At 53.0% G+C, this 24,887-nt stretch overlaps 1 protein-coding gene and 1 long non-coding RNA gene across 2 annotated transcripts in view; one reads left to right on the top strand and one right to left on the bottom strand.

Annotated features, from left to right (window-relative positions):
- Positions 1-24,887, bottom strand: part of MPPED1 (metallophosphoesterase domain containing 1) — an 82,767-nt gene that overhangs the window by 39,753 nt on the left and 18,127 nt on the right. The window contains exon 3 of the mRNA XM_070790539.1: positions 19,268-19,449. Coding sequence (XP_070646640.1) covers positions 19,268-19,449 — 182 coding nt within the window. The remainder of the gene's footprint in view (positions 1-19,267; positions 19,450-24,887) is intronic.
- Positions 2,436-9,157, top strand: LOC139183015 (uncharacterized). Its single transcript, XR_011566493.1, has 3 exons — positions 2,436-2,753; positions 7,146-7,335; positions 8,505-9,157. It is a non-coding gene; the product is annotated as an uncharacterized lncRNA (long non-coding RNA).

The following is a 24,887-nucleotide window of genomic DNA, read 5'->3' as shown; positions in this document are numbered from 1 at the left end:
TCAAAAAATTTAAAACAGATCCAGCAACAGATTCCATTTCTGAGTATATAACCTAAGGAATTGGAAACAGGCACAAACAGGCATTTGTACACTCATATTCAAAAGGCCAAAAGGTGAGACCAACTCAAGAGTCCATCAGCAGATAAATGGATGAATACAATGTGCTCTATCCATACAATGGAATACAATTCAACCTTTAAAGGGGAGGGAATTCTGACTCCAAGCTTCAGCGTGGGTGAACCTTGAGGATATTATGCTCAGAGAAATAAGCCAGTCACAAAAGAACAAAGCCTGTATGATTCTACCTGTAGCAGATGTTTATAGCTAAATTCACAGAGACAAAAGAATGGTGGTACCAGGGGCTGGAGGAGTTAAGTGTTTCGTGGATACGGGGTTTCAGTTTGAGAAGATGAAGAGTTCATGAGACAGATGAAAGAGAGGGCCCCATGACAGTGTGAGGAGACAGACGGCAGTGAGGGCCCCATGACAGTGTGAGGAGACAGACAGTAGTGAGGGCTCCATGACAGTGTGAGGAGACAGACAGTAGTGAGGGCCCCATGACAGTATGAGGAGACAGACAGTAGTGAGTGCCCCATGACAGTGTGAGGAGACAGATGGCAGTGAGGGCCCCATGACAGTGTGAGGAGACAGACGGTAGTGAGGGCCCCATGACAGTGTGAGGAGACAGACAGTAGTGAGGGCCCCATGACAGCGTGAGGAGACAGATGGCAGTGAGGGCCCCATGACAGTGTGAGGAGACAGACAGTAGTGAGGGCCCCATGACAGCGTGAGGAGACAGATGGCAGTGAGGGCCCCATGACAGTGTGAGGAGACAGATGGCAGTGAGGGCCCCATGACAGTGTGAGGAGACAGATGGCAGTGAGGGCCCCATGACAGTGTGAGGAGACAGACAGTAGTGAGGGCCCCATGACAGTGTGAGGAGACAGACAGTAGTGATGGCCCCATGACAGTGTGAAGGAGACAGACGGCAGTGAGGGCCCCATGACAGTGTGAGGAGACAGATGGCAGTGAGGGCCCCATGACAGTGTGAGGAGACAGACGGTAGTGATGGCCGCATGACAGTGTCAGGAGACAGATGGCAGTGAGGGCCCCATGACAGTGTGAGGAGACAGATGGCAGTGAGGGCCCCATGACAGTGTGAAGAGACAGATGGCAGTGAGGGCCCCATGACAGTGTGAGGAGACAGACAGTAGTGAGGGCCCCATGACAGTGTGAGGAGACAGATGGCAGTGAGGGCCCCATGACAGTGTGAGGAGACAGACGGTAGTGAGGGCCCCATGACAGTGTGAGGAGACAGACGGTAGTGAGGGCCCCATGACAGTGTGAGGAGACAGACAGTAGTGAGGGCCCCATGACAGTGTGAGGAGACAGATGGCAGTGAGGGCCCCATGAGAGTGTGAGGAGACAGATGGCAGTGAGGGCCCCATGACAGTGTGAGGAGACAGACAGTAGTGAGGGCCCCATGACAGTGTGAGGAGACAGACAGTAGTGAGGGCTCCATGACAGTGTGAGGAGACAGACGGCAGTGAGGGCCGCATGACAGTGTGAGGAGACAGATGGCAGTGAGGGCCCCATGACAGTGTGAGGAGACAGACGGCAGTGAGGGCCCCGTGACAGTGTGAGGAGACAGATGGTAGTGATGGCCCCATAATAGTGTGAGGAGACAGACGGCAGTGAGGGCCGCATGACAGTGTGAGGAGACAGATGGCAGTGAGGGCCCCATGACAGTGTGAGGAGACAGACGGTAATGAGGGCTCCATGACAGTGTGAGGAGACAGACAGTAGTGATGGCCCCATAATAGTGTGAGGAGACAGACGGCAGTGAGGGCCCCATGACAGTGTGAGGAGACAGACAGTAGTGAGGGCTCCATGACAGTGTGAGGAGACAGACAGTAGTGAGGGCCCCATGACAGTGTGAGGAGACAGATGGCAGTGAGGGCCCCATGACAGTGTGAGGAGACAGACGGCAGTGAGGGCCCCATGACAGTGTGAGGAGACAGAGGGTGGTGAGGGCCCCATGACAGTGTGAGGAGACAGACGGCAGTGAGGGCTGCATGACAGTGTGAAGGAGAGACAGTGGTGATGGCTCACTGATAGTGGGGAAGAGATAGCCGCCAGTGATGGCTCCATGACAGAATGAAGGAAGTAGATGGTATTGAGGGCTCCATTCACAGTGTGATTGAACTACATGCCACTGAACTGTACTCTTCAGCAAGGTTACAGTGGTAAATGTTTGTATATTTAATCAAAAAAAATTTTTTTAATAATTTTAGAAGAGAACTGAGCACCCTGAATCCTACGTAGAACCTTAGTTTGTTGGAACTCTGAGAGTCCTTGAATCTTAGAACCCTGGTAGCCAATCATTCTGACCTTGGAAGCGAATAAATCTAGAACTTGGGAAGTCATCAGCATTTCAAGGTGGACAGGGACTGAGTGGCCATCTAACGACTGGGCCCCCTTACCCTCCCCACTTTATCAAAAAGCCCTAATTGAGGAGTTCCGGGCTAGGAAGTCTATACTTGCTTCCACCCTTCCAAAAAATTCCCAGCATGGATTTCACCTGGGATCTGACCACTCTGCACGAAAGGCAAGGATGCAAGGGCAGAGATCTGACCCTCATGTTACTGAACAAACATTTTCCATAAGGTTCTTCTGGTGCCTTCTGACACCTACAGACCAACCATTTAAAGGGGGGAAATTGATCCAAACAATCTTCTTTGCAGTAAACTGAAGTAAGTATTTGAAAATGGTAAAGACAAAAGATTCCTATTTTTAAAATACTTCTTAGTGAAACCAAGTGTTTTAAAGCTAAACAAGCATTTTGAAGATTAAAATATAGGAGAGTAGAATCCTCTCACCACTTTTGTGTATTCTCTCCTTCATTCCACAGTCACTCTCCTTGGTCCTAATAAGTTCTGGACCCTCTGTGCTGGGAGCTGGGGACAGAGAGGCTCCCCCCTCCCCAGCCCCTTCTCCTATAATCTAGTGTGGGAAAGACACATGCAAGCGATTTGGGATCTGTAATGGGGGTGGTGGTCTTCCCAGGTGGCACTCGTGGTAAAGAACCTGCCTGCCAGTGTAGGAGATGTAAAAGACCTGGGTTCGATCCCTCGGTCAGGAAGAACCCCTGGAGAAGGAAATGGCAACCCACTCCAGTATTCTTGCCTGGAGAATCCCATAGACAGAGGAGCCTGGTGGGTTAAATCCATAGGGTCTCGATGAATCAGACACGACTGATCATACACGCATGCATACAATGGGGGTGGTACCAAGTCCTAAGGAACCATACACAGCCGTGAGTTTTCCTTTCCCCCATCAGAAGAGAGGGGGGAGCTTCGTAAAGGCGGATGAGAATGGGCATCAGAGAAATAGCAGCTCTCCAGGCAGACAAAGCTGGGAGGGGTCTCCGGGAAGACTATGCCCCAAAAGCAAAGGCATGGAGGTGGGAAAACCCAATGGCCAGGTATTTGGTAACTGCTTAAAAACCTAGGGCAGATGACGATGCGAGAGGGGGCAGGCCTGGGAAGGGACAGATGGGGTCACAGCAGGAGGGGACGCCACTACCCAGGAAGGTCTGGACTTCACCCGGGACACAGCAGGGAACCAACAAAGAGTGTTAAGGGGAGAGGGTTCTGGTTGGACCGATAAACAAAAAACTTCTTTCAAACACCAGTATGACAAATGCTAGTCTGGAAAGTGACTATTTGGAGTGGCTGGGACGCCACCAGAGAAAGCCCAGCTTTGTCAGCTCCACGCTTCCCCTTCAGTGTCACGGCTGTCAAACCAGCCCCGAATTAGCTCCAAACGGCCTTCCCAGAGTGCTCAGATCTTCATTTGCATCGTGCACACTTGGAAAGGTGTGAAATCCCTTCTTAAGAGAAATCAAGAAAACAAACCTATACACTTTTTAAAAACTGATTTTCTGAAAAGCAAATTTTCTAGAACTAAATGCTAGGTTTTAAATATCTGATATTTTTTTAAAAGGAAGGCAGGGAGCTTCCCCGGTGGTCCAGTGACTGAGACTCCATGCTCCCAGTGCAAGGGTGTGGGTTCAGTTCCTGGTCAGGAAACTAGATCCCATATTTCACAACTTAGACCTGAAACAGCCAGATGAATAAATAAATAAAAACATTTTTTAAAGGAAGGCATCCTTGCCTGATATTAACAATAGTGATTAAAACTCCCATAGGGGAGTCTGGGGGAGAATGGACACGGATATATGCAGGGCTGAGTCCCTTCGCTGTCCACCTGAAACTATCACAGCATTGTCTGTTAATGGGTAAAAAAAAGAATGAACACTGTATGGGCAAGAGCTTAAATCTGGTCCATCATTTAAAACAAAACGAAACAAAAACAGAGCTCCCATCAACTGGGCATCTGCTTTTTGCCAGGCATTTTAGATGCGTTCACAAAACAGCCACAACAAAAACAGTAGCAGCATTTATTGTTACGTGAGTAGCTCTCAGGTCAGGCCCTGTGCTGAGCCCAGGGCTCAGCCTGCCTGGATCAGTCCCTGCCTCACAGAACTCTCCCAATATCAGTCCCATTTTACAGATGAGAAAACTGAGGCTCAGGGAGAAGACATAATATGCTGAAAGCCAGGTGGCTTGGAAGAATGGAGCCACAATCCAAACTCAAGGGGGTCTCTCCAGATCCACATGTTTAAACAGGATCCCACCTGCAGTGGCTTATTCAATCCTCACAACAGCCTACAAAGAAATGTGTGTTGGCCTCACACTGGTTCTTGCCTGGAGAATCCCGGGGACGGGGGAGCCTGGTGGGCTGCTGCCTCTGGGGTCGCTCAGAGTTGGACACGACTGAATCGACTTAGCAGTTAGCAGCAGCAGCAGATGAATACATTGAGACCCAAGAGAGTAATCACTTCCTCAGTGCTCCCCAGCAGGCATGTGGCCAGGCAGGATAGGGAAGGCAGTCCTGCCCGCTCCAAAGCCGCATGCTCTCCACTGGCTCTTCTCTCACTTCTGGATTTATAAATCATTTAATTTATAAATAATAAGTAACAATATTGAGTGCCGACTGGGTGGCTGTTGCTGTCCATGGTGCTGAAGATGCAACATGACTGAGACAAACAGCACAATCCTCGCCTTTGAGGAATGAACCTTCCTAGGAATCAGCAATAAACGAACAAAGAATTAAGTACTAGGTCAGGTGGGGATAACAGATATGGAAAAAAATAAAGCCAGGTGAGAGGGACAGGGCACATTGAGATGGGGGCGTGGATCATGTAGGGCCATCAAGAAGGGCTCTCTGGGAAGGTGACCCCTGACAGCCAGGACCTGGGTGACCCCCAGGAAACTACATTCCTACACCAGGTCTCAGTCTCCTCATCTGTAAGGTGGGGATGACATTACTCAGGGTCCAGGCTGTTTGTTTCAGAGCAAACAACATGAATGCACCTTTTAAACTGTAAAGTGCTGTCCAGAAAAAAAATCATTGTTCAGCTCTCATACAACCTGTATATGAGGCCTTGTAGCAAAATGTGGCTCTCACATATGAAACATAGAGTGTTGAACCCTCTTGTGTCCTGTCAGCAACTTAAATATGACTTTGTGAATTGGTTCTGATGCTTTAAAGTGTTACTTCTGACCACAAATACTAAAACAGACTTGGAAAGGAGGAATCTGCTGATAGAAAGGGCATGGATTCTCTGAATATACAAGGTCATCTTAAAAGTGAAAGTGTAGTCACTCAGTCCGACTCTTTGCGACCCCATGGACTGTAGCCTCCCAGGCTCTTCTGTCCATGGAATTTTCCAGGCAAGAATACTGGAGTGGGTAGCCATTCCCTTCTCTAGGGGATCTTCCTGACCCAGGGATGAAACCTGGGTCTCTTGCACTGCAGGCGGATTCTTTACTGTTTGAGCCACTAGGTATTAAAAAAAGAATTTAAAATTTTTTAAAGAGCCTAGGCCTTGGGTTAGAATCTTGATTCCACTTTTATTCACTATACAATCTTGGGCTAGCTCTCCACCTATCCGAGCTCAGTTCTTTCATCCACAGAGACAGTAACAGCAGACTCTTCAAGGGGTTGTCTTGTCCCTACAGTAGCCATTAACCCCCTGTGGTTATTTAATTTAAGTTAATTGCAATGAAATGAAACACAAGAGTCAGTTTCTCAGTCACACTAGCCACCATTCAAGTGCTCAATATCCCCAAGAGACAGGTGGCTGCAGTACTGGACAGCTCAGGGTCTGGCTACTCATCAGCTGGGAGCTGGCTAGAAATGCAGAATCTCTAATTGATACCTACAGGGCATTTCATCCAAAACCAGCAGAGGTGACTTTTTTTTCAGGTGCACATGGAACTTCCCCCAGGATAGACCACATCTTGGGTCACAAATCAAGCCTTAGTAAATTTTTAAAAATTGAAATCATTTCAAGCATCTTTTCCGACCACAATGCTAAAGACTAGATATCAGCTATAGGCAAAAACAACAACAACAAACTACAAACTACAAAAAAACCACAAATATATGGAGGCTAGAAATGCAGGATCTCCAGCCCATCTCAGAACCACCAGACTGAGACCTGCATCTCAACCAGATTTCCCGCCACCTCTCCAGGGAATTCTCATGCACCTAGCATCTGAGCAGGGCCGCCTGGGAGAGGCTGGGGTAGGGGTTGGGGGACACTCCACGAGAAGGGGCAAGCTCTGTAAGCCATGGCAAGGATAACAGGACAGGGCAGTTCCCACACCTTCTTTAATTGATGGCCCTAACCTCCAAACCAAACTAGTCACCGAACCTCTGACAAAGGTTGGGCTGAGTCCAGGTGCAGGGGGCAGGCAGAGGAAGGTGGTGTAGACAGAAAAATGGAGTCTCTCAGACATTTGATAAGTGTGTGCACAGGGGGACGAAATATTTCAATTCTGTGCTGGGCAGGATTTTCTGGCTTGTTGACTATTCCTGTTTTGGAATGAAGTCCAACATGAAAATGACATTTTAAAAAACCCACAGACTGATTTCATATCCAAACACATCTCTCCATGTTTGTAGGAAAAAAAAAAAAAAAGCATACTAGCAAGAGAATCTTGCTTCCCCCAACTCTCTAATGGCCAACCAGCTATTTCTCTTCCAACCAACGATTTCTCCCAATGCTTCCACAGCCCACAACCAGCCCTGATGAGGAAAAATGCAGTTCAGGGCAAAGAAGAAGGTTCACAATGGAAAACCCAGCAAAGCCTCAGAGAACAAGTTGTTTTTAACCCTTCGTCTCTCATCGGCACAATCACCAGTCTGGGAGGAAGGCCTCACCATCCTCCTCTAGATGGATGAGGACCCTCAGATGCAGGGCAGGTGAGTCACCGGCTCTCCATCTCACACACCTGGGAGGCGGTTGAGTGTCTCCCCTGGTCACAGGCTACCACTTCACCCAGTTCTGCCTCCTTGACATCATGGCATTTTCTTGTTTATGTTCCTGTTGCATGGGAGTCTTGGCTGTTTTGCTCCCCACTATATCCTGGGCATCTAACAGATGGCTTAGACTAGAGGAGGCCCTTAGTAAATATACGCTGAATGAATGAAGGAGTGCAACCTAATGGCAATAAGAGCTCCAGCCTTGGACTCTTGGACAGCCTGCCCCTTTGAGTTGGAAGGCCTGCACCCCACCCTCCACTTGTCCAAACACTGCCCAGATGCCAAGGTCTCCCTCCTACATGAAGCAACCCCACCTGCCCTACTTGGTCCCCATCCAGCCTCTACGGTCCCCACTGGCCCTGAGGCCCTCCAAGCGCACCCCAGGCCCCATGTCTCCTTGCCAGTCCTTGAAGCTTCCACCAACTCTCTGACTCAGAGCTGCTGCCCCCGCTAATAATGTCCTCCCTGACGTGGACACGGCTGGCTCCCTCCATTCTGGTCTCTGCTCCGGTGCCACTTCATCAGAAGGTGATGTCACACCCTGTCCCCTGATCCCTGATCCCTGATCCTCCCAGCATGTTATAGCCCTGTTTGCCCATGGCCTGTCTTCTGTGTGTTCACTGCTGCATCTTCAGTGCCCAGAATCATACCCTGCACATAAAAAAGGGCTCAGCAAATGTCCACTGAGTAAAGCATCAGGTGCAAATGGGGAAACACACACAGTAATGACGGTGACTGCTGTGAGGTGGGTTAAAGTAAGACGGCAAACTCCAGACAACAAATATACATAAGACAGTGGTAGAAGCGGGTGTGGTGGGCACATTCCAGCGACCTTCAGGGAAGAGGGGGAGTGTTGATTAATTTTAGACTAAGTTGGATATGCATATTAAACTATTACGAGTAACCATTAAACAAATTGAAAAAGAATGGAGAATTTCCAAACCAGTAGAGGGGAAAAAAAGAAGCTTCCATCAATCCAAACAATAAGCAGAGGAGGGAGACAGAAAGCACAACATGAATGACAGAAATGTTTTATGTCCTAGAAAAGACTAAATAAAGACTCATTATTTTTTCTATTCACATTATTCAAATCAAAAATCTTTACCAAGGTCCCCCTACACAGAAATGACCAGAACACAGGTCTGATCCTCAAGAGAGTCACAGCTGAAACGGACATCAGACATCGCTACAGGGGATGGACCAATCAGAGGGACTGACACATCTCCTCCACCCAACAAGGCAGCCGTTTGCAGATAGACCAATCAGAGGGACTGACACATCTCCTCCACCCAACAATCGCAGCGTTTGCAGATGGACCAATCAGAGGGACTGACACATCTCCTCCACCCAACAATCGCAGCCGTTTGCAGATGCGTCCACCATTTTTCACCTTGGCCCCCAGGAAGCTCAGGCTCAGCACAGCGAGCCCACGTGAGCCCCGGGTGTTGATAGTCTAAGCCAGCCCTCTGAACTGCTCTGATTTCTTTGTCTTAATTCTGGCTCTTAATTTATCACCAACACTCTACCATTTTACCATTCTTACTGTTTTTTATAAACCGTCTCAAATCTTTTCACACAAGATGAGATATAAATAAGCAAGCAAAAACCCAAACGAACAACGAAACAACGAAACACAAAAAATAAAACTAAGGAAAAACTTTGAGAGAGCCCACACCTTTCAGAGAAATACATCTGTACCTTATTTAAACATTAAAAAAAAAAAATTTAATATAAGGCAAAGACTTTTAGGATGACAGTCTTAAAAAACCCACAAAACATGTTTGAAATACACACACACACACACACACCGCAGTGGGTCTCATTTCATTTCCAAAGCCATTCTGTTGTAAATAGATAATTAGCACTTAAGCACACCTTTCAAGGGGGTTTATACATTAACATGAAAATACTATAATTATGGCTGGCCAAAATCGCTTGACTACCACTTAGAATTCTAGATTTTTCATCTTTATTAGAAGTTAATTTTCTTTTAGCCCCTGAAACACAGCTTGGCTTTGTGAGAAATTTTTTTTTTGATGAAAAATAGAGAAAGTCAATTTTTTGAATGAATACCAAACCTCTGCTCTCCTCGCCCTCCGATTTTTGATCTGAGCATCAGTGTCCCTCTTTCCGGGCGACCACTTGTTTATCCGTCAAGCTGGCCACTGTGCCTACACACAACCAAAATCCCTTGACACCAACCCACTCCCAAGCAGAGACAGCCAGAGATGATGTGAGGCCCAGAGTCAAAAAAAATTTTGTTTTAAATATTCAATCTCTAGTCTATGTAGGAATAGCAACCTCCTGTGTCTGGAGGACGTCTGGATCAGGCCTTTTTATCCAGACTAACAAGCAAATGAGCCAGGATCTGCTTTAAGTCTGCTGGGCACATCCACTGATGACCATTATGAACTCTCTAAAAACTGGAGTCGTGTGTATGCGTGCACTTGGTCGCTCAGTCGTGTCTGACTCATGTAACCCCGAGGGCTGTAGCCCACCAGGCTCCTCAGTCCATGAGATTTTCCAGGCAAGAATACTGGAGTGGGTTGCCATTTCCTCCTCCAGGGAGATCTTCCCTACCCAGGGATCGAACTCCAATCTCCCGCACCGCAGGTGGATTCGTTAACCATCTGAGCCACCAGGGAAGCCCACTTGGTGACAAAGACTTGCCCACCTCGTGCCAGGCCTGCCGGGTTCTGTGGACACCTGTTAACCATCCCCCCGGCCCGCCAGCCCGTCTCTCCCAGCAGCCTCTCCTGTTGATCTCATCTCCACGCCGTAGCCGAACCCCCTCCCTGCTCTCTGTCCCTTGGGCCCCCTCCAGGTCCACTCCCAGGTCCCCCTGCCTCTCCTGGGGCCCCAGCGTCCTCCTCCGCCTGCTGTGACCATGCACCACCCAGCAGCCAAAGGAGTCTTTCAAAACACCGAGTCACACCGTTCAGTTCAGTTCAGTCGCTCAATTGTGTCAACTCTGCGACCCCATGGGCCGCAGCACGCCAGGCCTCCCTGTCCATCACCAACTCCCAGAGTTTACTCAAAGTCATGTCCATTGAGTCAGTGATGCCATTCAACCATTTCATCCTCTGTCGTCCCCTTCTCCTCCCGCCTTCAATCTTTCCCAGCATCAGGGTCTTTTCAAATGAGTCAGTTTTTCACATCAGGTGGCCAAAGTATTGGAGTTTCAGCTTCAGCGTCAGTCCTTCCAATGAATATTCAGGACTGATTTCCTTTAGGATGGACTGGTTGGATCTCCTTGCTGTCCAAGGGACTCTAAGGCCCCGTGGCGTCTTTAACACTTAGGATAAAATTCACACCTTCGCCCCACGCATCAGCAGACCTGGGCCTTCCTCCCTGGCCTCTACCATCTCTGGGCTCAGCCCTGCAGACCTTGCCTGTAAACCAGGCAATTCAGGGCTGGGTCCTCCTCTACTCATGGGTCCTCTTTTAGACCATCCTAAACCATCTACTCCGGGAGTTGGTGATGGACAGGGAGGCCTGACATGCTGCGGTCCATGGGGTCGCAAAGAGTCGGACATGACTGAGTGACTGAACTGAACTGAACTGAAACCATCTATATTTATAAAAAAAAAAATAAAACCCTCCCACCTTGATCACTATCACCTCTCCCTGATCGTCTGATTCATTGATCCAATCACCGAAGTGACCTTGCCTGTTGACTGCATTGTCAGACCATACATGGGTCCCTGGGCCCTCTGGAAGTAGCTACATCGGTTATCACTAAATCTTCAAGACAAGACAGTGAACACAGCGCCACCCCACCCCACCCAAGACCTGGGATGACTGGGACGCATGTGGACCCCTCCCCTGTTCTCCTGTGGGAGAGACGGACACTCAGCTCACCCACAGCAGGGCTCAGAGGCCAGAAGGAGTTTGGTCCGAGAGGAGACCCAAGCTGGGGCCCAGGGAGGGGCCTCAGTCGACACATGGTCCAAACGTCATATTTTTTGGACATGGACGTGAACATTCAGCAGGAAAAGCGAGGTTAAGGTCAGAGTCAGAAGGAGGGGCCCAGAACCAGACTCCCAGCTCCACTGAAGGGGCTGCAAACCCTGACCTCAGTCCACATGAAGCCTGTCCGCCCGGACCTGCCAGCCCGCTGAGCCGCTTACACCCTGGTACCGCGGCCAGTCCTGGGAAACCCACTGCACCCCACCACCCTGGCCACATTGGGCAGGACAGCAGGATGGCTCCGCCCAAGAAACCCAGAAGGTTTTCAGCCCCACTCGTGGGGTGTGCACACACCGGGCCAGAGCCACCCCGGTCCTGTCTCTCAGGCCTGATGCTCTGATGCCCACTGTGGGGACAGTCCACGGCCCGGGGCAGGTACTGGGCACAAAGAGACAGATGTGAACACGAAGGTCCGAGGCTCTGGGAAGAAGGGAGCCTTTGCATGAGGTGAAAAACAAAAAAACCAATTTTCTCAGGAATAAGACAAAAGCAGCGACTTGCATAAGCTGCTGTGGCCAGAGCTGCGGGGAGTGGGGAGCGGTAACTTGGCCTCGGCCTCACCCCGGGCCGGGGTTGGGTGGGGGGAAAGAAGAGAAGGGCTGAGGGTGGGCAGTGGGTGGGGAGGTCATCAACTTCCAGCCGCATCTGAAACGGTTGTTCCCGCAAAGACCAGTTCTGCACTCAGGAGGCATCTCCCGCTCCTGCACGGGGACCCTGAGGCCCCCCCGCTCCTTGCCAAAGCCCCTCGGGTCCACCCACAGCTCCTATCAGGGGCTCTCGTATCTGATGGCACAGAGGCAAAAAGACGGCGTGGAGCCCTTTCTTCCCCAACCACCCCCGGCCCCTGCCCGCGGCCCCGCAGCCTCCCTGCAGCGGCAGATGAGGCAAACACCTAAGAAACCCACCTCGGAACGGCTTCTCTGCTTTCCCTTTCTCTCCCTTCCTCCCTCACAGATTTTAATTAAGGGTTTACTTGCAAAAGACCTAGCTCTGTTTAACTAGATCCTTGGACCCCTTTTATATTGTCTTACACATCGTTTTATGGTAGGGCGCCAGTAAAAAGTTAATTATAACTTCTAAGCTCTCCATTTCCAGGCCCTCATCTTCCTCCCTGCCCAATGCTGCTAAGGGTAGAGTCACTTAATTAAGCGACTCCTGGGTGCTCTACAGACCTTTCAGCAGATGCCCACCAGCACCCCTCAGGGCCAGGGGGGACTCCGAGGACCTGCACTTGACCCAGCTCAGCCTCGACCCTCAAAGGGCTCACAGGTCCTGCAGGAGGATGGGGAGGCTGGCAGGACGGCCCACTTGGGAGCTCAAAGCAGCTCAGTGGTGGCAGAAGTGAGTGACGAGGACGTGGGCAGGACAGACAACAGCAGAGCCCAAATAACAATAGGAGGCCCTGATAGCTTCAGAGGGAAGGGAGCTGGGGTTGAGAGGGTCTCAGTGGAGGCCCGTGCCTTACCACATACCCTCTGGGAATGGATCTACAGTTTGGGAGTTCAGCTTGACACAGAACAAGTCTAAAATCCTGGTGGACAGCCAGGAGGAGGTGTCTTCTGAGTTGACTGAAAAATATACCCTCTGGATCTCAAAGAGAGATCTGGTCCGGGGCAGAGTGGGAGGCGTCTGTGAGTCTGGGTGGGAGCAAGATCGGGGCGGGGGGGGGCCTCATTATCATCTGGACAGAAGGCGGTTGAGAAGCTCAGGGTTGGTCCTGAGCGGAGCCACCATCAGTGAGAAGGAGAACCAGAAACGAAAGGAGAGATGGAGAAGGGGGCGCTAGAGAGAGAAGCTGGAGAAGGAGGCCCCAGGGCGGACAGGGAGGTGGAGAGGAGGGGTGATCGGTCACTCTGAGGCCAGTGCTAGGGTGTGAAGCTGGGAGTTCCAGGGGAGGGGAGGGGCTGTGGAGGCTGCAGGCTTCTCCTGGCAGGGGGTGGGGTGCGGAGGAAAACCTGGCACCTGCCAGTCACAGAGAGCGAGCCTTCCAGCATCTCGCGAATCCCCGGTCAGGAACTGACAGTTCTCCAGGGCATGGCTGTCACTCCAATCTGGAAGCAGAAATGGGCCGGTGTTCTTGCCTTGGGGCAGACGCGGGCGGTGTCCAGGCCTCGGGGTCGTCCTGCACATGGGTGCTCCCGGGCACTCAGCCTCTGCTCAGCACCCCTGGCTTCCAGAGGGGAGCCCACACACACCCCCGGAATACCTGGCCCTCCCTAGGCCGGGTCCCCAGCACCCACTGGCCTCAGTTCCCAGCCTCAGTCTGGAGATGCCCCGCTCGGCCTCTGCCCCTGCTAAGACTCTCCCCAAGTCCCATGTTGTGAGAGCCACAGCTCACACTCTGGTGTCACGGCCCTGCCCTCCTGGAAGCCTCTCTTATGGCTGCTCCCTGCCGCCCCCCATGGCAACCAGCCCTGCCAGGATGCAGGGACCAGCTCACAGCACACCCACCCCGAGTCCATGCCTCTGTCCAGGGCTTCCCCGGGCTGAGGCCCGGTCGGCGCTGGGGGTGAGGCTCGTCCCACCCTCCAGGGGTGGACGGTCTAGGTGGGGCCAACGGGAGGCATGAAGACACAGGGGCCTCCCTCCAAGGGCCACCACCAAGGCCTGAACAGGGAGCCCTGGTGTACGGGGAGGGGGGTGGGGGGCAGGAACCGACGCAGCCCAGCAGGGCAGGAGGGGGCATGGGGCGTGTAGTTTCACAAGAGCTGCATTCGAGCCAGGGTGGACAAGAAACAGCCAGAGGACAAGAATGAGCCAAGGTCCAGGGTGGGGAACTGGAGTCAACCGGTGTGGCCAGAACAAAATGGCTCGGCCAGCGCTGCGGCTGGTTGGTTGGCAGGTGTGTTTGTGGGGTCTCGGATCAGGGAGAAGCAAGCTTTTTATGACAACAGCCGCCACTCCTCAAGGGCTTCTCCCTGAGTCCGCGATGTACTAAGCATATGACTGTCACTCCTCCCCAGCCCTCTGGGGTAGGTAAATAAATCTTCCCATTTTACAAATGAGGCACAGAGAGGTTGAGCAACTAAGTGAAGGTCACACAGCAAATAAGAGGCTGAAGTGGGGTGAAGACAGGCCTGCTTGACTGCCAGACGGGAGCGCGTAACCTCCCTGCCGCCCCACCTCCCTGCACAGACACGAGTTACTGGGCCAATCGGCCTGCGGGCTCCAGGCTGCCCGTCCATCATCCCGCGATTCCTGCGGATGAGCAAGGGGCTTCCAGCACATTCTTCTCCATCTTCAGTCAACTGTGCTCTTCTTTTCATTCTTTACAGCTGGAAAGCCCATCCTTAGCAATTTTTTAGCTGCTTACTGGGACATTTACAAATCCATCTGGCGGTTCTACTTCATGAATGTATTGGGGATATTAATGGCCCACGGGAAAAGGGATCTGTCAGGGGGCCCTATCACCCCCAACCTAGTGCCCTCTAAAGAACACAGACCCAGACAGAAGCCTGCAAGTGGGCAAAACGCGGACACCCTCACAGCCAGGCCGAGAGCAACCCACCCGACAGCAAATTAGAGACGCGTGAGGGGAGCCGCACATCTCCCCAGTTAGGCACCTAATCTTCTCTTACAAAAGGGTCTTTATTAATTTTTTAAATCTCCTCCTGTCTGTCTGGAGGTGGCTCCTACAATATGATTGTAGGTATTCTCCATGAGATCAACGAGCAGGGAAGAAGCTGGTTATGAATTTCAGATCAGCAGCTTTCTCACTCAGGAGGAGGAAGGGCTGGGCCCGTGGGTCTGAGAGGCAGGCAGGGCCCTGCTGGCTGGGGAAGGGACTCCAGGTGACCTCCTGAGTAGCTGGATGATGCCAGGACTGACCTGGGCCCAGCACCGTCCCCACCCCCATCCTGGGATACGCCACGCATCAGACTCCAGAGAGGCCAACGTTTCTTTAAAAGCAATGGACTTTAGTGTTGTCTTCAGTTAAAGCTACGAGAATAATACATGCTCCCTACAGAACAATCAGAGGGATAAAAGAAACAGAACCACAAAGAAGAAAATAAAAATCCCCCACAGTCCCAGACATTACTTCTGGAACATTCCAGAGCCTCGGCCCTCACTGGCCTTGCGGCCTCCATTCTGCCTTTGCAGTCCAGGCCTTTTTAAAGGTCACTCCCTTCCACAAACCCTCCCGAAGAGCCCAGCTCACCTAGAATCAACCCCAAACTCCTGCCACTGGCCCACGGGGCGTAGCTGCAGTGGTGGAAACCCTCCCGCCGCCTGTCCGCGGGGCCTCTGCAGCCGCTGTGCCCCTGCCTGGAATGTTCCTCCTGCAGGGCTCACTGTCACCTTCATGCCTCACCCAAGGCCACCTCTTCAGGGAGGCCTTCCGTGGCTGCTTCAAGGAGCTCTCCGTCAGCATCACCCAGGGCCAGCGCTGAACAGACCTCATCATGAGAATGGTCCTCTTGCTGCTTCCGGTGGGTCCACCCGTCCGCGGCATCCCCATCATCAGACACAGTGGCCTCTCCTCACTCCTACCATCACCCACTGCACACTTACCCCATGTTCTCAGAGAGGTGCACTGACAGAGAAATGAAGAGCCCCTGCAGTCTTTCCTACGTGTGTGTGTGTGTGTGTGTGTGTGTGTAAGAACCGCCTGCATAGATGAGGTTCTAGGTCAACATTTCTCGGAAACTCCACATACTTTGACACACAAATCATCTACCGCTTCTCCTTGCAATTCAACATGCAGGCTCGGGTCAAATCCCCCAGCCCCCCATGGGACCAACCCATGACCCCTACCTCTACCCCAAGGGGAGCCCCGATCTGGCCAACGCCACCTCCTGGGCTTTGGCCATCTGCACAGCCTTTTACAGATTATAACACTTGAGCATTTCCTCCAGCCCAATAGAGCCTTAAAACAACTCACCTCCAAAGAGGCAGACAGGGTAAGGGAAGCCTGACCTCCTCCCCATTTAAAATGAGGTCAGAGAGGCTCAGAGAGGTCACCTGACTGCTGCGGTCACCTGACTGCTGCAGTCACCTGGGAGGAAGCTGACCCTGGACATCTGGCCCCAAAAGGCACATCTTTATTTCAAAACAGAGAAATTTCACCATAAAAACAAGAGAAGTGATACAGAGGAGATGATGAGAGCTTGGCTCCAGAGTCCAACTGCCTAGTTTTGAATCCCAGCTCTGCCACTTGCTGGCTGTGTGACCTCGGGCAAGTTACTTCACTCCTCTGAGCCTCGGTTTCTCCTCTGTTAAATGGGGATGATAATAGCTCCTGCCTCATCCCCTGACCAAGCGAATCAAATGATTTAAAAATATACATAAAGGGCACCCAGCACACGTGAAGAGTCGATAAACACGAGCTCTTTATAAAACCACACCTCCTGAGTCCGTCTCTCCACCATGATCACCAACCACATCCCTGGGCACGTGAGCCACAAGCCCTCAGAGGGGAGTCCCTTTGCTCAGCGGGCACGCTCCCGAGAAGCCGGCTGCAGTTGGATGCTCTAAACCGTTCCTACTGATGCTCACATTCAAATCGCCCCCTCCCTCCCCTGCCCCGTCCCCCCCGGCCCCCCACAACCCCCGGCCGCCCGTTCAGTCACTCCTCAGCCTCAAGCCCCGCCCAGTCCACTTGAGTGACAAGCACTGACATCTGCAAACTCTTCCAGGCTGCCAAGGGGAGAAGCCCCTTTTGTAAAAGGAAGACACCTCTGCAAGTTCACCCTTCCCACCTGCCACGATCGGGCAAATAAATCAATCCAACGCCAAGTGCAAATTACCAAGAAAGCCCCCTCCCCCACAAATTCCCACAGCACCTAGTTCTGACTTCTACTAAGAGGCAGGTAGAGAGATTTTCCTAAAATGGCCATCTCACCAGGCGGGCCTCCCAGGCCCCTGGCTTCCACTCGGCTTCAGAGTCTCTGGGAGGCCTCACGCCCCTTTTCAGGCTCACTGCCTTCATGTTCCCCCAGACCCCCTCCCTCCAGCCCGGACACATAACGCCACCTCTCACGTGTCCCACGAAGGCTCTGGCCTCAGCTATCCCTTTCCCCGCACAAACTCCCCGATTTTCAGGCCAAACCCAGCCCAGCGACAGCCTGTCCCTGAAACCTCCCATCCAGGGGGAGGCCACCCTCAGCACCTGCACTGAGAGCTCACGGCCCCCGGTCACCAGCCCTGGCCACCAGCCCCCCGCCCCGGCCACCCACCCGCCATGGTACATGCAACTGTTGGCTTCATTACTCACTCAGCATGGAGAGGAACACGTTTGGCCCAGGGGTACATCAGAAACAGTCCCCACCTTTGGGAACCTCAGGGCAGGGCCGGGGGCCAACATCGCCTTTGGTCAGATAAGAATCCAGACAGCGCCCATGCCAAACAGCTGCTCCTCACATCCAACTGGGCAGCAGCGATAAGGAGCCTACCAAGTGGGCCTGGCAGAGCACGTGCCCAGCCACCAGCGACTGCTGCTCTCTGCCGGGGACGTGGACTCTCGGTTCAGCCTCACGTCTCTTTGAGACCCTAGAGCAGGGGGCTAAGAAAGCAGCCTCGGGACTGCCCTGGTGGGCCAGTGGTTAAGAATCTGCCTTGCCATGCAGGGGACACAGGTTAGATTCCTGGTCGGGGAAACCAGGATCCCACATGCCATAGGACAAATAAGCCCAAACACCGCAACTAACCGAAGAGGGGTGAGGCCTCCCAGGGACTAAGACCTGATGCAGCCAAAATCCAGTAAATAAATACTCAAGAGAAAGCCATCTCCGCGAGGGCCCCCTTCCTAGGACCTGGCAAAGGGAGACGCACTGAGGCAGACTCACCTCCTGGAGGAGCGCCCCCCACCCCATCCCAGCCTTCACAGGTTTCAGCCCAAACGGGGCCTCAATTAGAATTTCCCATTTGAAAGATCAATATTGAAAGCTCCAAGCCTGCCAAGAGGAGGGAAAGGCCTTGCTTGTAAATATTTGTCTCGACTGGCAAAGCCGGGCCTCTCTCGCTGCAGCTACCCGCCTCGCTCCTGGCCCTCTGCTCGCGGAGCTCCCAGCCAACTGCACAGCGGGATGCCCCTGGGGAGGCGCGGGGGACCGTCTGGCGGCCACGAGGGGCTGCGAGGGGAGGTGGGCCGGCCCCGGCCCCACGCCTCCGAGACAGCAGGCCTGCCCACCGGGGCCGTCCAGCAGTCCCCACTGGGGCCGTGGCGGGGAGAGTCGCCGTGAGGTTTCTCTGGATTCCAAGCAAGCAGCTTTTCCCAGGAGGGCACCCCATATTTATGTCTTTCTTATTTTGGAAGAAAGCAAAACCAGAGACAAAACCCTGGGGGTTGTGCTTGCGAATCATGGCCCACCATCTCCCACAGCGTGGGACGGTGCTCGCACTGCTGCCTGTACCAACAGCTGTCCATGGAGGAGCCCACACCGGAACCCCTGGGCTCCTGCTGGGGCCACGGAGGCCAGGAGGGTCCTCTCATTTGGGCAGCGGTCGAGGGTGGCGGGTGTCTGAGCCGGTCTGACCAGCTGAGCACCTGCCTTGGTATCACTGTTCCCAGAGAGTCATTCATTTGTTCACCCACTCAGCCACTGACTCACCCATTCATTCACTCATTCAGTTATTTATTGGGACTTACCTGGACCAGGTACTGGGGGCTGGACACGCAACCAGACAAAAATGAACCTGGGTTTGCGGAAGGGAGTCTCCCAGGCCGAAAAATATCCCACAAATAGAAAGTCACAGCACAGACACGTGCTGGGGCAGGAGACCTCCCAGGTGTGACGAGATAGTCAGAGGGCTGAGGCCTGGTCCCGGAGGTCAGGGGCTTCCCTGGGGAGGTGGACAGGTGGCAGAGGCCGGGGAGGGGCCAGGCAGAGCAGGGAGGAGGGCCGGCGGCAGGGGTCTGGCCCGAGTCTGGCCGCTCCCAGGCGCCACCCCTTCTGGCACCTACCCAGCCACTCGTTGAATTTCTTCACCTCGCTCGGGAGCCCCAGCTCCGTGAAGTCCCCGGCGTGGATCAGCACGTCGCCGTAGGGCATCTGGATGGGGTCCGTCCTTGAGTGGGTGTCAGACACGCAGACAAAGCGGGTGTAGCCGGGCGGCTTGGGGGCGTCATGAGGCACTGGGTCCACCCTGGGGAGAGAGGGGACCGTGGGGTCCAGGGGCCAAAGCGTCAGGAGCCTACAGCGCACGTCCCATCCAGATCGGATCACGTGTGGTCCAGATCACATCCACCCGCATTCAAACCCTGACCCTCCGCTCACCAATCCGGCAGAAGATTTCCCCCTGAGCCTCAGTTTCCCCTCCGTAACACAGGAACCCCCAGGTGTTGTGTGAGGGTTAAAGGAGGTGATGAGTGGGAAGAGCTGACAGGTACAGCCCAGCACGTGGGCCTACGTGCACCTGTGTGATGACCACAATTGACCTGCTGTTTGACAAGCAGTGCCTCTCAACCATTTTTTTTTCCATCATCAGCCTCTAAGGGACCTGATGCTTTTTCTACTCACTCCTCTTGTGAAATTTTAACACCACAGATACTCTGTATATCTGTTCATTTACGATGTGTGTATCTGCGCTTTATAATAAGAGTAAGATTTTGTTCACCCCCAAAAATCCAGGTTTCACCCCCTTGGGGGGTTGCTGTCGGCCCCATGGAGGATGCATGGACTGAGGTCCTCATCCAGTTGGAAGAGCTGACTCTGCAGGGCCGTGCAGAGAGAGCATCCAGGGAGAGCCACGTGTGCAGGGCAGGATTTCATGGGAACTTGCAAGATAAAGGCACGAAAGACAGACAGCAATTTTCCAAACCTATGAGCTGGTCTGATCATGTTGAGAACGAGGGCTTTCCAGGGTCCTGCAGGAAAACAGCTCTGGATTTAGAAGACCCAGATCTGCTGATCGTTGCTAACATATAACCTCAAGAAAATGCCTGGCCTTGGTTTGCTCACCTGTATAATGGAGCTCCGTCCCTCACTAGGCAACGACACAGAACATTTAAAAGCTGTGGCTGTGTAACTGTAAGCTCTCGGTCCCCGGGAGGCCCTGGAAGCCCTCTTGTCTTGCACGTGAGGATACTGAGCCGGTGGCCCGGGTGTCCCAGGGAACAAATGCGGACCGTGGGAAACAACCCCAGCTCCCTGCTCCCAGTTCGCGCACTCCCCGAGAACCCCGGCTCTTGCCTCCTCAGCTGACTGGTTCTGCCAGGCTCAAAACGCTGAAAAACAGCACAATGACATTTCAACGAGCTGCTCTCTCCAAATGAGTATGCCGCTCGAGGAGCTGTGTTTAAATCTAATTATGCGGCAAACCAAAAGCAGTACCATATCAGTTACATAAATACTTTTAAAGACATCTTTCTAATTATCCTTTTTTTTTCAGACAATATACTTCGAAGAAATTTAATTAACACCTTACGAGAGACGTGGGTTCAGCATGCTAATGTGCAGAGAGCACGAGGAAGCTCCATCCGCCCGGCGGCAGCCGCAGCCCCATGCCAGCATCACCCCGTCACCCGGCCTCCGGGGAAGAGACTTCCAGGGCCCTTTGCTGGGGGTGGTTAAGTCAAGCGAGGACCCCCAGCGGGTCAGAGTTAGATCCGATCGCGGAAAAGGAAGCATTTCTGAGTCTGATGATGTCCAACAGGAGGGTTCTCGGAGTCCTTTCTCTTCTCTCCATTCTTTCCTTCCGTCCTTCATTCATTCAACAAAACACACCCTGAACGCCTACTGGGTACCAGTTATGAGCTCAGAGCTGGAGAAGTGAATGAACCAGGCCAGGTCCCAGACTGATGGTGGAGACGAGACTTGGCCAGCTAGTAACAATAAAGCCACAAGGTCGCATGGGGCAGCAGAGGGCCTGGGGGCCAGAGAAGGCCCTAGTCTGGCCTGGGGCCCCCTGAACTTGCCAGGAGGAGGTGATGCCTCAACCAGTGGAGAAGCGCAAATCTCCCTCCCAGGAATTCCTGCCACTCCTCTGTCCTCTGGGTCGCTCCCCGCCACCACCCACCATATGACAGACAAGTCTTGCAGGTAAGAGGCCTGGGAATCCACCTGTCTGCCCCTAACACAGCTGATATTGGAGCAAGGCAGCCAGTCACTCCTGGGCTATTGGCCTGGCCCAGTAATTAACATGAGTGAGTCAATCAAACTCATCCATTCATTCATTGGCCTCACATACACCGAGGTTGTAAAGATGCCACAAGGCGGCTGAGACCAAGTCCAAGAGACAAAGAAGGGGGACACAGGGAGTGAGACACCATCCCCAGAGCCACCTCGGGCCCCAGCAACCCCTCGTCCTGTGCGTCCCTCCGTACAGGAGCCCTGAGCCAGCTGACGCTCCTGCTGCCCACCAGCCAGGAGCACACAAATTCCACGGGCATTAGTCGTGCTGGGCCTGCTCCTGGAGCCCAGGCTCTTTAATTAACTCCGCTCTTGTTTCTCTTCGCCCTGAGGCTTCTGAGCTCCGTGAGGAGGCAAACCTAATAATCCCCAGAGGAAAAAACAAAAACAGACTTTTATTTCCCTGCACTGTCCTCCAGCTATTCGGATTGTAACAAATGCTCAACCTTGAAATAATAGCAACAGTAATGATATTGATGATCCCCGCGGGTGGAGAGCTCATTGTGTGCAAAGCACTGTACACGCATCTGCTCTCTTCACCCTCACAGGGGCCGTCTGAGCAGGGCACTCTGCATGTACCCATTTTATAGATGAGGAAACTGAGGATCAAAAAAAGGCTGGCTAGGGACTTCCCTGGCGGTCCCGTGGTTAAGACCACACCTTCCCATGCAGGGGGGTGTGGGTTTGATCCCTGGTCGGGGAGTTAAGATCCCATAGGCCTTGTGGCCAAGAAAGGAAAACATAAAACAGAAGCAATATTCTAACAAATTCAATAAAGCCTTTAAAAATGGTCCACATTAAAAAAAAGAATTTTTTTTTTTAAAAAGAAAAGGTTGACTTGCCCAGGATCTCAGCTACGGAAGCTGGTGGAGCTGGAATTTGAAGCCAGTTTTTGGTTCCAGAATTCACACCAAGCTGGACTATTTCCAGGCCTTACTTCATTGCATCCAGTCAATCTATAGACAAATGCTTCTTGAGTCCAGCCTACTAAATACCAAACACCTGCTGGACACCCATGGAGACCTTGTGCAGCTCCTAGAAACCCCACCTGTGTTTCGAAGGGAGGAAAAGAACAAGAATGAGGGTACTGAGGAGGAGACAGCACGCAAAGGGTGGGAGGGCTTGGCAACACCAGCTGAGCCCGAGATCCCGCTGTGCCTGAAGCTGGGCCCAAACCTGGATGTGAGCCAGGACACTCTCCTTTACCCATACGACAGTTTGCAGTCCAGCTAACCCTTGAGTTGCAGCAGCTCGGTGTAACAAGTAACTGAGGGCTGGAAAGGTTAGTTCCACACCCAGGACCGGGGCTCCTAAGTTATAGAGTAGAATTTGAACCTGGGTCTTCAGAACAGGAATTGGAGCACTTAACCTCATAAAACAGAGGAAAATGATTATTTCCCAGCCATGTTCTTCGGGGGACCAGAGAGAAAGGATGGAAATAAATGTTCCAGGTCTGGGAGGGGGCAAACTCGACTCCTGCAAAGCGTCTACCTGCCGAGATGGCCCCAAGCAAGTCTGTGGCTCTTTCCTTCTTTCTCTGAGACCTGAAAACTGTCACCGCGTCCCCCCAGCCTCCCCCGGGACCTTCCCACAGGAACCCTGGCAGCAGGGAAGATGCAGAATAGAGAACCCAGCCTCCAGCACCCAGATCCAGGATAGCGTCTGGGCTCAGTGGCCTCCTCACTGTGCCCAAGACCCTCCCAGCCTCCCATCCGGCTCTGTGCGGTGGGGACCACCCACTCTCTTGGAGATGCTGTGAGAACTGGAAACCTGATGCATGCCCCTTGCAGCCTGTGTCCTACATCCTGGCCCCCCTCTCGGTCTCTCCCCTGAGCCACTGACACCCTGGAAGTGCAACTACTGATGCCAAAAACTCACAGAGGCGTGGGAGGCAGAGGCCGTCCCACCCCATTATCTCGATTTCTGGGGAAACAGGGTACCCTGAAGGTCAGGGGGCTGGATGGCACAGGACCTGTCTTCAGTGAAGTTCCAAAACCGTGTCCAATCATGTGACTGGGCACCAGCCACGGTTTTTAGAATGAGAGATACCTCTAGTCTCCTTCTCTCCTAGCAGTGGGGAAACGGAGGCCCAGGGGAAGGCAAGGACTGGTTGGTGCTAAGCTGCACGATTGCCTAAGGCTCCTTCCCACCAAGCACTGGCTCTAAGGCAAGCCTGCACCCGGAGGCCCCATGCCTCCCTTCCTCCCCACATCCTGGCTTTGCTTTTGCCGGTCCTCCAAGCCCAGGGGTTATGCCGTCGCCACCAGGAAGCACTCCTTGATCCCCTCACTCTTCCTGGAGCGTGTGCCTTGCCTAATCCTCGCTCCCTTTTCTTTCCCTCCTCCTGTCCGCCATGCTAGGCTTGGGAGATAGCCCGTGTTGGCGGAGGGGAGGAACGCTTAGAAAGCTCTCCCACGAGTGCATGTATCAGCACAGGCTGAAGCAGTGCCGTGAATGGGAGGCTCTGCATGCCTAGATCTGGGGGAAGGAGGGCAGCCAGAGAGATTTGGCAAGGGATCGGGGAAGGCACTCTGAGGAGATGAGATCCGAAGGATGAGTCCGTGTTAGCAGGACATAGACTAGGGGAGGCAGCCTGTGCAAAGCCTGGAGGCAGGAGGGAGAAAGTAAGGTCCCAGAAAACAGAACTCCACCCGGAGCCCTTGGGGAGAGGTTCAGGGTGGCACTTGAGAACAGACAGAGCCCAGGTGAGGGCCGCCTGCCTGCCGTTCCACCCCAACCCCCACCTCTCCTGGGCTCAAGGCTGATCCTCACTGTCTCCTAGAGACCTCGCAGCACCTGGACAGGCTAGGGGCCAGCGGGCCCCTTCTGAAGCCTCCATCTCACCTAGTGAGGGCATCAGCTCTCCAGCCTTACTCAGTGAGGAGGCCGGGAACCAAGGGACACTCCTGGCCTGGCACAGAGTGATGCCCCCCACCCTGCCACATTCATCAAGGACCCCCACACAGTCTGACGTGCTTGGAGGGTCTTTAAATGATTCCACTAGCATGAGACGGATGGATGGCACCACCGACTCGATGGGCAAGAATCTGGGTGAACCCCGGGAGTTGGGGATGGACAGGGAGGCCTGGCATGCTGCAGGCCATGGGGTCGCAAAGAGTCGGACACGACTGGATGACTGAACTAAACCGAACTGAGTATCCACCAATAGGACTCCTTTTAAAGACAAAGAGGGATTTCCCTGGTGGTCCAGTGGCCAAGACTCAATGCTCCCACCCAGGGAGCCTGGGTTCAGTCAGGGAACTAGACCCCACGTGCGCCAGTGAAGACCCAGCACAGTCAAACAAATAAATAAATATTATAAATAAAAAAGGCCAAAGAGGAGTTGCCACGCCTGGCTCCAGTCTCCTCTAAGGTGGATCCCCATGGTAATCTGTCCCTCCTGCATGGTTCTTGCCTTCTCACTCACTGAGCACCAGGCCAGTGGTCCACCTG

This window comes from Bos indicus, chromosome 5 (assembly GCF_029378745.1).
Source record: "Bos indicus isolate NIAB-ARS_2022 breed Sahiwal x Tharparkar chromosome 5, NIAB-ARS_B.indTharparkar_mat_pri_1.0, whole genome shotgun sequence".
Taxonomy (NCBI): domain Eukaryota; kingdom Metazoa; phylum Chordata; class Mammalia; order Artiodactyla; family Bovidae; genus Bos; species Bos indicus.
This window is presented reverse-complemented; position numbering and strand designations above follow the sequence as displayed.